Source organism: Populus nigra, chromosome 17 (assembly GCF_951802175.1).
Source record: "Populus nigra chromosome 17, ddPopNigr1.1, whole genome shotgun sequence".
Lineage (NCBI taxonomy): Eukaryota > Viridiplantae > Streptophyta > Magnoliopsida > Malpighiales > Salicaceae > Populus > Populus nigra.
The window spans coordinates 1,014,607-1,032,653 of NC_084868.1; the positions used below are offsets into that span (position 1 = coordinate 1,014,607).

At 32.3% G+C, this 18,047-nt stretch overlaps 2 protein-coding genes across 2 annotated transcripts; both read left to right on the forward strand.

The window, feature by feature from the left end:
* The first annotated feature begins 4,265 nt into the window (after nucleotides 1-4,265).
* On the forward strand, nucleotides 4,266-7,259 carry LOC133676713 (uncharacterized). The gene is made up of 4 exons (XM_062098437.1): nucleotides 4,266-4,534; nucleotides 4,865-5,301; nucleotides 5,735-6,115; nucleotides 6,822-7,259. Exons 1-4 carry the CDS (start codon nucleotides 4,372-4,374, stop codon nucleotides 7,095-7,097), a joined length of 1,257 nt encoding a protein of 418 aa, XP_061954421.1. The 5' UTR covers nucleotides 4,266-4,371; the 3' UTR covers nucleotides 7,098-7,259.
* Nucleotides 7,260-13,538: 6,279 nt separating this feature from the next.
* LOC133677458 (alanine--glyoxylate aminotransferase 2 homolog 2, mitochondrial-like) lies at nucleotides 13,539-17,528 on the forward strand. Its single transcript, XM_062099538.1, has 9 exons — nucleotides 13,539-13,930; nucleotides 14,130-14,360; nucleotides 14,483-14,653; nucleotides 15,428-15,571; nucleotides 15,668-15,847; nucleotides 16,152-16,377; nucleotides 16,863-16,976; nucleotides 17,059-17,145; nucleotides 17,245-17,528. Exons 1-9 carry the CDS (start codon nucleotides 13,688-13,690, stop codon nucleotides 17,286-17,288), a joined length of 1,440 nt encoding a protein of 479 aa, XP_061955522.1. The 5' UTR covers nucleotides 13,539-13,687; the 3' UTR covers nucleotides 17,289-17,528.
* The last annotated feature ends 519 nt before the right edge of the window (nucleotides 17,529-18,047 follow it).

The window sequence follows — 18,047 nt, forward strand, 5'->3', positions numbered from 1 at the left end:
GTTACTGATGGCATTATGCTGGATAGCTTGTTAATTTTGGTTACTTATACAAAAAAGCAGCCCCACTGAAAGGTTGACGAGGCACAGGCTGTCCCATGTGAGAGGGTTTTAGGAGTGTCTTATTATGATGATATTTCACCCTAGCATTAGTACTTTTACCGACCTGGACTCCATTTTGTTTATATGTTTAAAAAGTTTTTTGATTTTTTTTAAATTAATATTTTTTATGATTTTAGATTATTTTAATGTATTATTGTTAAAAATAAATTTAAAAAAATAAAAATATATATTATTTTAATATATTTTTAAGTAAAAACTATTTTAAAAAATCATAATTTCAAATATTATTTTAGTATAATATTTATAAAACCTCACCACAGTGGAGTTTAGAAAAATCAATTTAACCCACTTGGCGGGATGGATCAGATTATGATTGATTTAAAATTAAAAAAAAAACAAATTTATTCTGAATTTTAAAAAGAAAAAAAGAAAAAGAATCCGAATAGGATCTAAAACATGGTATGAAATTCATACTATTTTTGTAATATCTTCTTGTGATTAGTTTATCTATACATCATTTTCATTTTATAAAAGGAAAACGGATTCTAAGGTGGGACACAGACTTATCCAATTTTGTTGGGTAAATCGATTGCTTCTTGCAATCTGCTCTGAGTGCGCAGGGGGACTCAAAAAGCCTTTTTGAGTGGGTTCTGGAAAGAGTGGTGAAAGGTGCTTGCAACTTGTAATAATGAAAGATGAGCCATTTGTAAAGTCGTTTGTGTGCTGACAGTGCTCTCACGTTTGAATGATGCCATGCCCTAATGCGTATCAGCATTTCACAAGTGCTGCTGCTGCCATGCCCAGCAATCGGAGGAAAAGTTGCAGGTTTCATGATGGTGTGTTCTTGGAGATATCATCTTGGGGTTTTAGTGGAGTGAGAGTATGCCGGAGGCTCTGTACATGAAGGCCCGGTTTTATGATGTTGCTTAAACTGAATTCTGCACAGCACCAAGATTTTGTTTAAATAGTAAAAACCTTAAAAAGGAACCACATAATCATTATTTTCATGCGCGATTTGATTGTTTGATCTAACAGTCCTAGAAATCTGTTTTGTTCGTGTTTAAGAATAAAAATAATATAAATATATTTAATTAAAGGGGCAGGAATGAATATAGAAATAAAAAAATAAATAGATAATTTAGAGTGAATTTATGTTTTTTTCAAAAAACAGGAGGTATATATTTGGTAATGTGGGTGAAAATATGTTCTTAAGATTATTTATATACGAATAGGCTTGTTTTTTAAAAATATTTTTTTATTATAAAAAAATCTTTATTAATTTGAGAAACTGTAATGATTAATAAATTATTCTCTATTTTATAGTTTAAATTCAAACCAAGAAATATGAATTCTCACAAGGGTCACTAATTATGATGTGAATGTTTTACTTTTAATTCAACGAAATTATAGACTTATTGATGCATCATGCTGCCATAAGACATCAATAATTGAAAAAATTAAAAAAAATAGAAACTTGAATTGTTTTATTGAATCTTAGATGGGGGCACTGCCACAAGTTTATGAAAAAATATATTTAATGGTGTTATAATTACGAACAAGTGCTAGATAAGTAATAAAAATTAAATGTGTGATAAAGCCAATATTCCATGGAAAAAAAATTATGTTGGTAATCAAAAACTTAAAAACAGAATAAAATGAGTTGTGTGAAAAATGTTGATAATGTAGAGACATTGGAAGAGTAAATACTTACGTAATTGAAGAATATTTATAACACAAATTATAATATTTTTTATATTAATACTTAAAATTATAATAAAAATAATAATATTTTTTATATGAATACTTTGAATTATAAGAAAAACAATTATATTTATAACACAAATAATTATATTTTTTATATGAATACTTTGAATTGTATTTTTTAATCTTTTAAAAAAAATAATGGTTTTACTTCGATAGTATTAATAGTATTTTTCTAAATTCATTAATCATTTTATTAATAATATTAGTTGTAATAAAAATAATAATATGTATAATACAAACACAAATATTTTTAATTATAATATTATTAATTATAATAAAAATAATAATATTTATAAGACAAATGATAATATTTAGAAACCCAAAACCCATGAACATTAGATCCTACCTCTGGACCCAATGCTCTTGGGTCCTTCATCAGGACTCATTACTGTGGGTCTACGCATTTGACCCAACAGAATCGGGTTCCGACCAAGGGGGTTAGGGGTTAAGTGTGTGGCAGAACTCAAGGGAGTTAGGAGATGGGTTTGTCTTCGGACCCAAAAGGGTTGGGAGTAGGGTCCAAGTTCGAACCCAGGGGGGTTGGGGGATGGGTTTGTCTCTAGATCTAAGGAGGTTGGGTTTGTACCCAAGGGGTAGGGTCCTTGGCAGAACCCAAGCAGCTTGGGGTTTGGGTCTGTGGCAGGACCCAAAAGGATTGGGGGTGGGACCGTGTCTGGACCCAAAGGAGTTGGGGGTAGGGTTAGGGGATGGATCCGTGTCCAGACCTAAAAGGGGTCGGGGGTTTGGATCCATGGTCGGACCCAAATGGGTTGGGGGTTGGAGGTTGGGCCGTGTCCGGACCCAAGGGGTGTTAGGGGTTTGTCTCCGTGCTCTAACCCAAGACGATTGGGTCTGTGTCCAGACCCAAGGGAGTTAGGTATAGGGGCGTGTCCGAATCCAAAGGGGTTGGGCTTTGGGTCCTTCGATGTCGAGACCTAATGGGTTTGCGGTTTAGGTCCTTTTGTGTCTAGACCCAAGGGGTTTGGATCCTTCTGTGTCCGAACCCAAGAGGGTTGGTGTTTGGGTCCTTCAGTGGCCAGACCCGAGCAATTTGGGCTAGGACGCCTCACCCAACAAAAAGGGGTCCATGTCCAGACCCAGTGCGTAGGTCAGCAGACCCGCTGGCCTGGGTGAACAGCCAGGCTCGCGGGTCTGGACCCAACGCCAGGGCATGAAAACCCAAGCGCTAGGTGTCCGCAGCCTGGGACGCAACCTCTCCCCCTGCAGCCTTGGAACTCTTTGTGGGTGGGTGTTACTGTCCTTGCACAAGGTGTCTGTGCCTAAGGTTATAGCACACCATGCCCCTATCAAATGTGTAATCTACAATGCAATAAGTTTAGTTGAATAGTGTTTATTTAGAGTACTATTCTAATTTACAGTGTAATGAATCTTGATAAATAAAACTTTTATTACATGATTTAACTTTATGAATAATAAATGCACATATAGCCCATATGTATGAGCATTATAATTTTACAATTAGCATTCTTCTGCGTCATAAATATTTGAGAAGGTTGATAAAAAAAAATACTCCCTCCTTAATTATTAGGAATTAAAATTTTAAATGTTATTGAGAAACAAAAATGAATCCCGTAATTACGAAACATGCTTTTAAGGGGTTGATCTGTTTTTTGTTTATTGTTTTTTATTTAAATCTTAGCGTTCATCCTTAGAAAAATTAATTGATTTTCTCTAAATTTCTTTAAAAAGGTTCTTTAAGCCTCAATTAACATATAAATTAGTCTCAAAATACATCTTACCAGGCAGAGATATACATAAATTTGATGTACATAAATTATCATATCAATTTTCGGATGAGGAGAAAAAAATAGAAGCTGGATAATGTAGCCACAAACGATATCCTTAAAACCACACGTAGTTTTGTTTAGTTTGTTTATTTTTGTGGATAAAAAATATTTTTGAAAAATATATTTATTTTAAATTAAATGTTTTATGTTTTTATATTATTTTGATATATTAATATTAAAAATAAATTTTTTTAAAAATAAAAAAATATTATTTTAATGTATTTTAAAATAAAAAATATTTTAAAAAACAATCATTACAACAATCTCAAATATTATTTTATAGAGTCTGTTTATTTTTATGTTTTAAAAATAATTTAAAAAAATTAAAAGATATATTTCTTTCCTTACTTTAAATTAATTTTTATATTTTTATATTATTTAAAAAATAAAAAATATATATATAATAATTTAATATATTTACAAACAACTAAAAATTAACAATTAACGCTATTAAAATACTTATTAGTAGTAAAACTGAAGATTGAAGAGGCAAGGGGGCATTTTAGTGTGTTTGAAATGGTAGTAGTAAGTAATGGTTTAAAATATTTTTTTATTTTAAAAAAATTATTTTTAATATTAATATATCTAAATAATTTAAAAAAAAAATTTAAATTTAAAATGCACGCGTTCCAAACAAACTAGTTGGAATAGCTGCTTGGGTATAGGTCCGCTTCCTCTTCCTCTTTCCCAGGTTCCTGTCTGGCTGCTGGTGGCTACTTGCTGAGCCGAACCAGCACTCATGGTCTTTATGTACCGTCTAATTAAAGCAAAAACTTTCCGACTATTGACATCACCAGTGCCTGTGCCCTACATTTCCCGCCAAATTTGTTCAGGGCTTCTCTCAATCAGAAAGATGAATAGTGGAAAAGACAGCGTAAGTGAAGATTCAATCCCTGGTAGAGGTAATTCTACAAGTCTTTGTATCTATTTTCTTAAATTCTAAACTGAAGATTGATGTTTTTCTGATGATGTTCTGTAAAGCTTGTCTTTATATAGATAATATTCCCTTTGTTCTGTAATTAGCACATGGGTTTTCGTGATTAAGGTTTAAGAATTGAGGAAGGTTGATTTTTTCTTAGGAAGCTATAAAAATGTGGATAACAACCCAAAAATTGGATTGAATGGATTATGTATCGATTCTTGATATGTAAAAGAAGGAGAAATGTCATGCAGAGAAAAAATATTATTATTGTTTTGGGTAATTAGAAATTAAAAAGGTAGAGACTTTGCAGGGGGAGCTGGCATCAAGTTGAGGCCTTCGCCTGATTGTATTGATCGGAGAGAATGTAGGGGCGCCGTGGAAACTAGTAGCGATAGTTTAGGTGTTAGGCATGGAAGTTTCGGTAAAAGGAGAAGTAGAATTGATCTTCGATCAGAGCAGAGGAGTGGGGATGGTAACTCATCGAAATTCGGGAACAAGAACATTCTTGCTCATGTTAAAAGATCTAAATCTGGCCAGAGTTATCGCAAGCCTGATGAAGGTGCCAATCATGTTGCACCATTTGATATCTGCCTTTCTGGGAGTAGAGATTCTGCTGTTTTGAAGTCCTTGCATGAAATGGAGGAAAATCAGGAAAATGTTGAACATCCCATTGAAGAGAGTGGTGGACAAGGAGTGTTGCGGCCTGGGATGGTTCTTCTAAAATGTTATATTTCCCTCGGTGATCAGGTGCTTCTTAGTGTTCATGCACTCCTTAATTTATATCTAGCTTTTACTTTTGCAGTTTAGAATTGGCAGTTGAAAACTATGATGTCTTTTACTTTTCTAATAAGTGCTTTTGGATTTTGATTGCAACCATGATGAGAAGCATGTTCTAGCCGCCTGTATTGTTTGACAATAAATTGGACTTGATCAGCATTTATCCGCATTAGGGCGTTCTCGATATTGATCAACTGACTCTGATGAAAATGCAATTGTCTGACCGTGAACATCAATTGGTGGATGACAAGAAGAAAATGTAAAATTGATTCACATTTAATATTCATTCATTAAGAGTAATAGATCTTTGAACAGGTTTTTTTTTCCTATTTTTCACACATTATTAATAACCATTTTTTGTAATTGCATATTACTCAAGTTTGAAGCTATTATTATTTTTCAGATTGAAATGGTGAAGACTTGCCGAGAAATTGGTCTGGGCCCTGGGGGATTTTATAGGCCTGGTTACAAAAATGGAGCAAAGCTTCGTCTGCAGATGATGTGTCTTGGTTTGAACTGGGATCCTGAGACAAGAAAATATGAAGATCGAAGCCCAGCTGATGGTTGTAAGCCTCCTTGTATTCCTCGTGAATTTAATCAGTTGGTTGAAACAGCAATTCAAGATGCGCATGGTCTTCTAGGAAAGGACTGTACATTAAGCAATGTGGAAGACGTGCTTAAGGAATGTACATTAAGCAATGTGGAAGACATGCTTCCCGCGATGTCTCCAGACATATGCATTGTGAACTTCTACACAACCACCGGGCGGCTTGGGCTCCATCAGGTATGTAGTTAACTGTTATATGTTACTTTATCCTCTTACATAAATTTTGAGCACAGACATTGAGGTTTTTTTATTATAATTATTTTTCAGTGATAAGTTTATATTCTCAAATTTCCAGGCTTTGAGTCTACATCGTTCTTCATTGACATGAAAAAGTTAGTGAAAGTCCTAGGATTGTTTGAGATTGTAAAAGATTCCATGATTTTTTGGTCAATTTGTACCTTAACACAATTGTGTTTTCTTTAAATTTTCTGGACTTAATTTTTAGAGAGAGAATATACGATGATTTGTTAGTTGAGGTATAATATTCAAAAAAGGTTGCATCACCCTTTTTCTTTCACACATCTCAAGCCATGAGAGGCTCATTTGGTGGTAATGCTAAGTACTTAAAAAAGCTCTGGTTGAAACACAAGGTCTTGAATTTCTTTCTGCATCAGTTTGTTCATGTGTCCAGCACCCTGGTTATGTCAATTTGGTTAGTCAGTTTTTAAGTAAGAGGAGAAATATTGAGGGCTCAATTTTTAAGTAAGAAGAGAACTATAGAAGGCTCTGCTCGGAAAAAGAATTGCCAATTTTGCAATTTCGTTACTGGCAATTGCATGAGCGTTGTCAAAACCTTTTCAGATACTCTTTTTTATTGTATATATGAACATCAAAAGGGGCATTAAGACAATATTTACACTCATCTTGGCTTTTACATTTGTAGGATCGTGATGAAAGCTCAGAGAGTCTTGACAAAGGATTGCCTGTTGTCTCCTTCTCGGTAGGGGATTCTGCAGAATTTCTCTATGGGGATCAGAGGGATGTGAACAAGGCAGATAAAGTTGTATTGGAATCAGGAGATGTGTTGATATTTGGTGGCAAGTCTAGACATATATTTCATGGCGTAACATCTGTAATCCCAAATTCTGCCCCCAAGGCTTTAATTGAAGAAACCAGGCTTCGTCCTGGCCGTCTCAATCTAACGTTCAGACAGTACTAGAAACCTTCAACCTTAACCTGTGCTTCACAATCTGGACATGTTTCCCCTCTCATCTATCCTTAGCGGACTGCAAGTCTTACCTTTTAATCTGTAACAAATTTTAGTTCTTGTTTTACCGGTATAGATTGTATAAATTCGTATTCTACACAGTTTTGCACCTGAGATTGTTGACTCCTGTCAAATTTAGCAAGCAAAATAGCAGATATGAATGAACAAGTCATGGATAGCCATGCCTAGTTGTCTCACCAAGAATCCTATATCTATATATAAATATATAAAGGACAGAGTTTGTTTGCAATTTGACTACGAGACATGGACCTGAAATTCAGACACTGGATCAGGAGCAAGGCATGTGAGGAGTCCAAAACTTCCAAGTCATGAACTACGATTTCTGTTTGTATTAAGCTGGATGGTCATCGTTAAGCTATATATAATCTCTTAAATAATTAATTACTTCTGCCAAGAATCTTTGGACCTATCTGCTATGGTGATGAATCAAGATCAATCAAGGCTTCAATAATCAAGAATATTTGTCACAAGTTAAGCCGCATTATGTTAGTCAACACATACTTGAACATGAATTTATTACATCTTGCTTGTTAGTACGTGTCGTCTATGCCTTTTGTTTCACGCTTCAGTAGACATAACTAATCACTTCATAGGGTTTTTATTTTCTTTTAAAGTGTGTTCAAGTTCATTTCCAACAATAAATCCAACAAGATCGAACATAGTTTTGGAAGGTGTTTGAAACCAGAGGAGTGATTATTTTTAAAAATATTTTTTATTTATAAATATATTTAAAAAAATTGTTTTATATATTAAAATAATCTAAAAAAATTAATTAATTAATTAAAATAAAAACAAAATTTCAAATGCGTTTCCAAACCACTCATGGATCCAAAGCCATCCCATCACATTGATAATGTTAACATGTCAGAAGTCAAATCAAGATGAGCTGGAAAATATAAAATATTAGTGAAGCCACGTCTGCAAGGCATTATTGGGTTAGCAAGATAAGGTGGTGAGGTTGGATTTGCATGGTCGATAGGCTCCGACCATCTCCGTTTTGGTCTTGTGCCGATTAATGAGGGTTGGAATTTATCTTTATAAAATTTATGTTGATTTTTTCTTCATTTTTCGGGAAAGAGGAATTATTATTGCTTATAAGATTGATTTTTTTAATAATAAAGCTTACCCTCATTTTAAAATATAAGCTTATTTTTTTTCATAAAAAAGCTTGTTGATTTTAATTTTTTATTAATATAAGAGTTTAGATTAATTTGGGTGCATCTCGACTACTTTTACGAACCCTGAAATTGACGATCATATAAGTTTTTAATAATTCTGAGAGAACTCAAATTCATAGTAAAAATACCCCTCAATTAATGATTATAAAAATAAATTTAAAATCTAATCAATTAAATTATATTCAAAGTTATTTGTTATTGAATCTTAACTATATAATAAGGATAGTGCCCCTTTATTACATAATAACTTAATAAATTGAAGTAATTAAATCTATTTTAGTAAAAGAAGTCGGATACGTAACCTCTAAGTCATGCCGCCTTGTATAGCTATATTAATTCTTAGTTTGTCTCCTCAATCTCATGAATCATTATTAATAATTTAATTATTTATTTTCTCTTCTTTTTTATACTTATAATATTTCCTTACCCTTTTTTAAAAAAAAAATTACCCCTTTCATATATTATCACGTGAAGGGTTAATAAAAAATATAATAACGGATGTTTTTTAAAGTATATCTTTTTAATTTATTAAAATAATATTATTTTTATTTTTAAAAAATTATTTTTAATATCAATATATTAAAAAAAAAATTAAAACATTAAAAAAAAATCATCAAATACTATATAGCTTTTACATCCTTAAAAGTTACTATTATAATTATCACACGGGCAATAATTCAATCAAAAGTAATTTCTTGCACAACTCAAAACTATTATCTAATTTGCCTATCTTACAACGAGAGAGGCCTCGTTGTACTATCTCATTGTACTATCTCTTTGCAGCATTCAGGTGGCATAGGTGGCCTCTGTTATATCGTCCATGGTGGATGTACTGCCAGCCTTTCACATCAACTCGTGTGTCTCTATCTATGCAGGCATCTTTCGAGAACAGGCTCTTCTCGTTCAATTATTGCCCTTCTAATGGAGATAGTGTACTCTAACTACCATCTTGGTCTGGTACCATGGTTAAATTAAAAAAAAAAAAAACATAGGTTAAGTCAAAAATAGATGTTTAATATCCCCTTTTAAAATTATGGTTTCGAAACCTTAATATATTTATATTATTATGTTCGTTAATAACATACATAGCGCGATGCATCTTGTAAACAAATATATTCTTAAGCTAGTCTATTTTATAGTGTTGTGTTGAAAATATTTGGTTAATCAATATTAGATTTAAAAAAAATTAAAAAATTTATAATTTATAATTTTTTAAATAATAATTGCAAAGATTATCACCATATCAAACACACGTTTAATTTTGATTTGAAAAACATTAAAATTTAATGTTTGTTTTAAGAACATGATTTTAAATGCAAACTATGGTCATGGAAACACAATAACAAACGAGCCTAGAAGTAACATCAACATAAAGCTTTGATTTCTTTTAGGCTTTTAATGTGATGACATTAACAAGAGGGATGTGGAAATCCTACCAGGCAAAACATACAAGATGCCATCATCCGATGTTGAAAGCCATTTTGTTCTATAGTTCTTGGATCATATATTTCATCATTTTCTTGTAAAAAATATACATTGTTGTAATTTTGATTACGTACCATTCCCTTTGTGACTTCAAGCAATGACCACAAACTTCATTGTTTATAGCTCTTGAGCAACATATGGCTGGTATTTAGAGAGTATTTGATAGTGTGGTTGTAGTTGTTTTTTAAATAATTTTTTGTGCTGAAATGCATGTCAATAATTTTTTTTATTTTTTAAAAATCATATTTGACATCAACACATCAAAACAATCTAAAACATATTAAATTTTAATAAAAAAAAATTAAAATTTTTTAAAATACGGCTTGCATCGCTTCCCAAACATATTCTTAATTAGTATTCATTCACAAAGTTTAATTAAAGGTCCTATCATACCCCCTATCATGCATGATCACTAGAAGTAATTGGTCCTAAATCAAGGTTAGATGCATTAAACCTTACATTTATCTATAAGTAATTTATCCTTGATTTCTTGCAATTAAGGTCCTATCATTATATCCCCACCATGTATGGTCACTAGAAATAATTGGTCTTAAATCAAGGCTAGATACATTCAACCCTACATTTATCCACGATTTTGTCCCTAATTTCTTGTAATTAAGGTCATGTTATACCCGCAACATGTATGATCACTATAAGTAATTGGTAACAAAACACTTTGTTTTGTGAATCTATGAGTTTGTCTTTGATCATACCCCCAACATGCATAATCACTAGAAGTAATTGATCGCAAAACAAGGTTAAATACATTAAACCCTCTATTTATGTTGTTAGATACATGGGATTGTGTTCTTAATCAGTGTAGATCATTATTTTTTGATGAAGACACCTTAATTTGTCAAATTTTACCATCATTTGACTTGGTAGTTATTCATGAGGGATTTTGTTTTCAACTTCAGGTAATTGAGATAGTGAAAGAATTTCTAACTAGATGATATCAAAGTGTATAATGCATTGAATAAAAATGTCATGGATTGAAAATGGGAATTAGTCGATGATGAGACTCTCATGTCATCTTTACACATCAAGTGGTGTTATGTGGGGTGAATGGACACCAAAATAACTGCGATGCTTGATGGTGGTGCCACCACTTTCATGGCATATGAACATTGTATTGGCCGGTTTTGCTAGAATTAATGGTCCGAATTTATATGGATTTTTCATTGGGAGAGACCGACTTTATTGCTAAGAAAAGCCCACCACGAAAAAATGATTCTGAAAGGTGAAAGAAACCTAACCAAAACATCACCTCATTAAAAATCAATGACTATTGCATATGTTTTGCACCTCCTTGCACTCTTTTCATTTCATTTTTTTTTAAAAAAAGACTTGGATTATAAATTACATAGGTTAATTTAAAATTATATTATTTTAAAAAAATTAAAAAGCAAAACATGTTGATTTTAGAAGAAATTTAAATCAATTAACTCACTTAATCAATTTCATATAACTTAATTTAAAACCAATCAAAATTAAAAATCGGATCAAAAAACTATCAAGTTAACTGATGAAGTCGGGCATGATTTAATAATATTAATTTAATTGATATATTCACACAAAAAAGTCATTTTTCATAACCCTTCATTGAATTTTAACACGAAATCATCATAATAATAAACTTATTGATATTAACTTGATTTTCTTTATAAACCATGTTGATTTTCAAAAAACTTTAAATCAATTAACTCACTTGATAAGTTTTTATATAGCTTAATTTAAAACCAATTAAAATTAAAAATCGGATCAATAAATATCAAGTTAATATATTGAGGGTATGATTTAATAATATTAATTTAATTGATTGACACAAAAAAGTCCTTTTTCATAACCTTTTACTGAATTTTAACACGAAATCATCATAATAATAATAAAATTAATGATATTAATTTGATTTTCTTTATAAACCATGTTGATTTTTAAAAACGTTCAACTCACTTAATTTAAAACTAATCATAACTAAAAATTGGATCAATAAACCATCGAGTTAACATATTAAGTTGGACATGATTTAATAATATTAATTTAATTGATACATTCACACAAAAAAATCATTTTTCATAATCTTTCATTGAATTTTAACACGAAATCATCATAATAATAAACTTACTGATACTAACCTTAGCCAACATAAAATCAATTTGATTTTCATGATTTTCTCTGTAAATATTGGACGGTCAGAATACTTTCTGGCCGTGAGTCCCAAACTGGTTTCTCCGCTCAGTATTCTGGGCATGCTCCTAAATGTTTTTGCGGAACGGCTTACACGTGAAACTTGTGTTAGGTGCGCACTGCGCACTCTACTCTACGTCCCCGTCAGTGTTACATTGTGCATGGCACCGCTTTGGACTTCCATGTTTACACTTTACTTATTTTTAGTTCCTTTTATTAATTATTTCTTCACCTCAACTGTGTTTATATTTTACTAATGGCATGCGTATATATTAACATATTATCAACATTTCTCAATCAATTAAATTACTGGGATATCTTAGCATTTAATTTAATATAATGTATCTATTTATATATATATATATATGTATGGTCGTTGGATTAATAAGATTTATAAATGAATTATACTTCAAATATCATAACATCACCATTAATAAACAGAACTAACTAAATATACTGAAAGAATAATATTGTTAATTTTATGAAAATTAATTTTCCTAAATCACTTTAAGAAAATATCACAATTAATGTCATAGTTCATTTTGAGAAAATATATAAATGCAAATAATAGATGAAGATCTTCCAAAAAACCATTAAAAGAATATTTATATTTATTATTCGACCATTTGATACATAAATATCTCAGGTAAATATTTGATGGTAGTTGAAGAATAATTAAATAAATTTTTCCTTCAAAATAAATTACATCACGGAATATCATTTAGATTTTCAGTTTCATGCATTGGGGTTCCAATGAGTTGCTTGATATGATAAAGAAAAAAACTCATTTAATTTGAGATTTCAATAATATCTCCGAGTCAATAACTTTCAGATGAAGCGATATATTTACATTGAATTAGCTCAATTAACGAAAATATTTTAAGCTTTAATTTCAATATAAATACTATAATATCTTTTTAATGTAAATATTAAAAGCATAATATTTTTACCTACATTTTTAAATTCCATTCATGGATATGTTAAAATAAAAATTTCTATGTTTATAAATGTTTTTGGAAAACCTTGATAAAGTTTTTAATTTTTTTTTCATTGCTTCAATTTTTTATGTTTTCATTTTTTTTTATGTGCTAATTTGAAAAATAAATTTTAAAAAATAAAATATATATATTATATTATATTATATTAATATATTTTTAAATAAAAAAACACTTTAGAAAATAACTTATATTACATTACCAAAAAAATCACTAATGAATGATTAAAAAAAAACAAATTCCAATAATAAATCAAAGTCAGTAACTTATGTAAGATGTGATGTTATTACATTAAATGAGCTCCATTAACAAACAAACAAACAAACAAAAGTTTTCGATTTCTACACATACTGATAATATCTTTTGATGTGAATATAAATATCAAAATAATTTTCACCGGATTTTCATAGTAAGCAAGAGCTAAATTCTATTTATATATATATATATATATATATATATATAAACCTTTGATATTTCCATTTTCCTCAGTATGACAAAAAAACCACTACACATGCGCATAATCCCTCCCTCCATCCCTCCGTCGCTCCTATATAAAGCTCCGCTCTGTCCCCTCCTCTTTACCAACCTCCATCTCTCTCGCATCCAAGTATTCTATCAAGAAACCAGACTGAGAGACAGAGAGGGGATTTACAATTAGAAGAAGCAGCTAAGCAAGATGCAGAGATTTATAACCAAAAGGGTATTATCGTCAACAAATTCTCTGCGTTCTCATCGCTGCTTCTCTCAACTTGCCCAAAAACAAACCTCCTTCGCCGTTCATGATAGTGATATCCCTGTTCCCAAACTACCCCCATTCGATTATTCCCCTCCTCCGTACACTGGTCCTTCCGCCGACCAAATCTTGGCTAAACGCAAACAATATCTCAGCCCTTCTTTGTTTCACTTCTTCAGTAAACCAGTGAGTCTGCACCACACCCTATCGTTTCTCTTCTTTTTTGTTTTCTCGTGATAAATCTCTGACAGAACTGCCAGTTGAAGCAGAAATCGTGGGCTCGGCTGATGTCCCACATGGGATTCTCGTCTTTTTCTATGTTTTTTTTTTATCTAAGAATATTCAAGATTGATTTTAATGGAATATACTGTTGAATTTTTTGCAGTTAAACGTGGTTGATGGAAAGATGCAGTATCTATTCGATGAGAACGGCCGTAGATACCTTGATGGTTTTGGAGGTATTGCTACGGTGTGTTGCGGTCATTGTCATCCTGACGTGGTTGATGCAATTGTCAAACAAGTCAACCGTATACAGCACTCTACTGTTCTTTACCTCAATCATGCCATAGCTGATTTCGCCGAGGCCTTGGCCTCCAAAATGCCTGGAAACCTTAAAGTAAATTAAAAAAACTCATGGGTTCATTTTGTTTTTCTTTTAACGGGAATTTTGGTTTTTTTTAATAGATTTTCCAGCTGAACTAGTTAACGCCCGCATTGGCGCATGGTTTTGATGTATAGGTGGTGTTTTTTACGAATTCCGGAACGGAGGCGAATGAACTGGCGTTGATGATAGCAAGATTGTATACGGGTTGTCAAGATATAATATCGTTGAGGAATGCTTATCATGGGAATGCAGCCGGGACTATGGGGGCTACAGCACAGTCTCTTTGGAAATTTAATGTTATTCAGGTAAATCTTCTTGAAAAATTATGGGCTTTTTATGGTTGAATGTTGTTTGTTTCTTTGAAAAATCCAAAATGATGACCCCAAGCTTTATGGAGTCAATTCAATGTGAAGTTAGGCGGTGACTGTGGACTAGTGGTAATCTTAGGAAGCTGTCAAGGGGGTGTGTGTTTGGCAATTTTTGGTTAAGAAAAATAAAGGATTTTGTATTTTTTTTTTTTTTTTAAGAATAAGGAAATAAAAGTTGGTGGAAAGGAGAAACAAAATATGTTTGGTTATTTAGGAGAGATGAAAGGAAATATTGATCAATGGAAATGTAGGGTCCACAATCTTGAATTATTGGAGGTCTTTAATATAATTAATTTTAATTAATTGTATTAAATTTGTTCTTCACTCTCAATGTCCCTGTTTGTGGGTAACTTGTCAATAGTCATGGGATGCATAATTTGTTACTTCATAGCTTCTGATAATGTGGAGAAAGTAGATTTTTTTGTGGAGATTGTTCTTTCAAGTTATGAAGTTATCAATATAGCTCACTTTTGTCATCCATCTACTAATCCACTTTCCTCAGAATGTTTAGGCCATCGTCCTGTCAGAGCCTTACTGAAGGGAATATTGTGAAAGTGCTGATTTTATTGTAATGTTCTCTGTCACTTTGTGGTTTCTGGGAAGAACTTAACCACAAATAATGTGCTGTTCAAATCAATGCTTGCCATGCTTAACCATTTGCATGTCAATATTCATCATAAATTGTAATTGCAAATTCCATTTTGTGATCAGAGTGGAGTCCATCATGCATTGAACCCAGATCCATACAGAGGAGTATTCGGTTCAGATGGAGAGATGTATGCAAAAGATGTCCAAGATATTATTGACTTTGGGACTTCTGGTCATGTTGCTGGATTTATATCTGAAGCTATCCAGGTGATCATCATCTACTCTGATTTTTATTGATTAACATCTTATTATCCTTGGTGAGACACCATTGAGTATGCTTATCAGAAATATTTTCTGTGGTAGGGAGTGGGAGGAATTATAGAATTGGCCCCAGATTACTTGCCTGCGGCTTATAAAAGTATCAAGAAAGCAGGAGGCCTTTGTATTGCTGATGAGGTTCAGGCTGGGTTTGGACGCACGGGGAGTCATTTCTGGGGATTTGAGGCCCAGGGTGTTGTTCCTGACATTGTGACAATGGCAAAGGTTAGTCCTCCCCTGTTTGGTTCAGGCATTGCCTTTCTGTCTTTGGCTGGAAAATACAAAAACAGCTGCTTCCTACGTTGGCAATTGTATTTGGATGATCATATCTTCAATTGCTGGTATTAGATGTTCGTCTTTCATGCCATGTTTTCTTGTTACTTGTCATTACAATTCTTTAGGCACATCTTTAGACAAGTCCATTGGATACATACAGATTTGCCTCATAGATTTCTCAGTATGCCTACCTGTCCTCGCACAAGAAGCTGGGTTTACGTGTCAATTTATTTTTCCTCATTGACACACGCAGGGGATTGGGAATGGCATTCCTCTTGGTGCTGTGGTGACCACCCCTGAAATTGCAGAAGTCTTGACTCGTCGTTGTTACTTCAACACATTTGGAGGAAATCCTTTATGTACCGCTGCGGGTCTGGCAGTTTTGAAAGTGATCGAGAAAGAAAATCTTCAGGAAAATGCACTAGTTGTGGGGTCCCATCTGAAAAAGAGACTGACTGAACTCAAGGATAAATATGAAAGTAAGTTGCCTCACATGTTATTCTGTGCTGCTATCAAACATAATGATCATTAAACCTCAACCTGAATTAAGTAAAAAAAACACCTCTCTCTATGCTGTTTGACTTTGTGTTTCTACCTATGTTTGGGAACGTTTTAAAAGTGTGTTTTGCATGAAAAGGCATCAAATTGATGTATTTTTTTAGTGTTTTCTGGTAGTTTTGGTGTATTGATGTTAATATATATATATATATATATATATATATATATATATATATATATATAAATTATTCACTTTTGAAAAACACCTTGCATTTTCTGATATGTCTAATGTGCAGTTTTGAAATAACACATCCTCATATGATTAAATACCTTAATTTTTAACTATATTTAAGTTTTTTTAACGTTTTATTTCGACATCAGCGGCTATGGTTTTTGAGAATCTCTTCTGGTGGTATTTGCTCTTTATATTGTTATCAATGGTTGCTTTTTCCATCATTGTCTGCAGTCATTGGAGATGTGAGGGGAAAAGGATTGATGCTCGGTGTTGAACTTGTAACTGACCGCCAACAGAAAACTCCAGCAAAGGCTGAAACTCTGCATGTAATGGAGCAGATGAAAGGTAGATATTCCTCTCATCCCATCGTCCTGCTAACCTCTTGAGCCAACTTCTAGTCACTAACAGGCCTTTTTTGTCATCACAGAACTGGGGGTCTTGATTGGGAAAGGCGGATTCTATGGCAACGTTTTTAGAATTACACCTCCGCTATGCTTTACTAAAGAAGATGCAGGTACAGCTTTTTCGTTTCTTTCGGAGACGACCATTATCTACTGTATATTACCAGCTTGGCTGCCATTCTTATCATCTTGTGGTACCCTTTTGGTTGCAGATTTCCTCGTGGATGCGATGGATTACACAATGTCAAAGATGTGAAGTCTGCAGCTATAATGTAGATATAGATGTCTATTGGGTCATTCACAAGCTGGTCCTACTGGTTGATCATATGCTTTACATTGTGAGTGAAAAACTATGAATGCATAAATAGGTTTCTACCTTGAATAATTTGCTAGGACTTAGTTAACGATGAGTCAACCGCTCGTTGTCTCTTGGGAACCTGTCTTTGGGTTCTTACTTGAATAATTTGCATGAATATTTCTTTCTTTGGTTGGAAAATCCCTGGTAATCTTCTTAACAAATCCCAATTGCACTCCACTTGAATTCATTTCGAAGAGCAGAATGCATTTTCTATGACTTATTTCACCATCTAAAACCATGAATCACACGATAATACTCTTACAAATCATTAAAATTCATCTACTTCTTCGATTTGTTTTTTGTTGTTCATCGAGGAGCCTGTGGTGTTTTTTAGACGACACAATGAATAGATTTCTTGTAACATTTGATTACTAGCAGTCTAGATGATCCAATCACATATTCAATTCGGTCTAAAATTTATTAGACAATGTTGGATTTCACAGCTATGGTTTTAAAAAAACAAAACAAAGCAGGTTAAAATCACGTAAGGGTTTTTTAAGAAGTAAATTAAAATAATTTTTTTATTTTTTAAAATTTATTTTTAATATTAGTATATTAAAAATAATTTTAAATAAAATATTTAATTTTGATAAATCTTCGTGTGGATGTAACCCAAACGGGGGCTTAATGTGAAAGGTCCATGTTAGACCAACATAA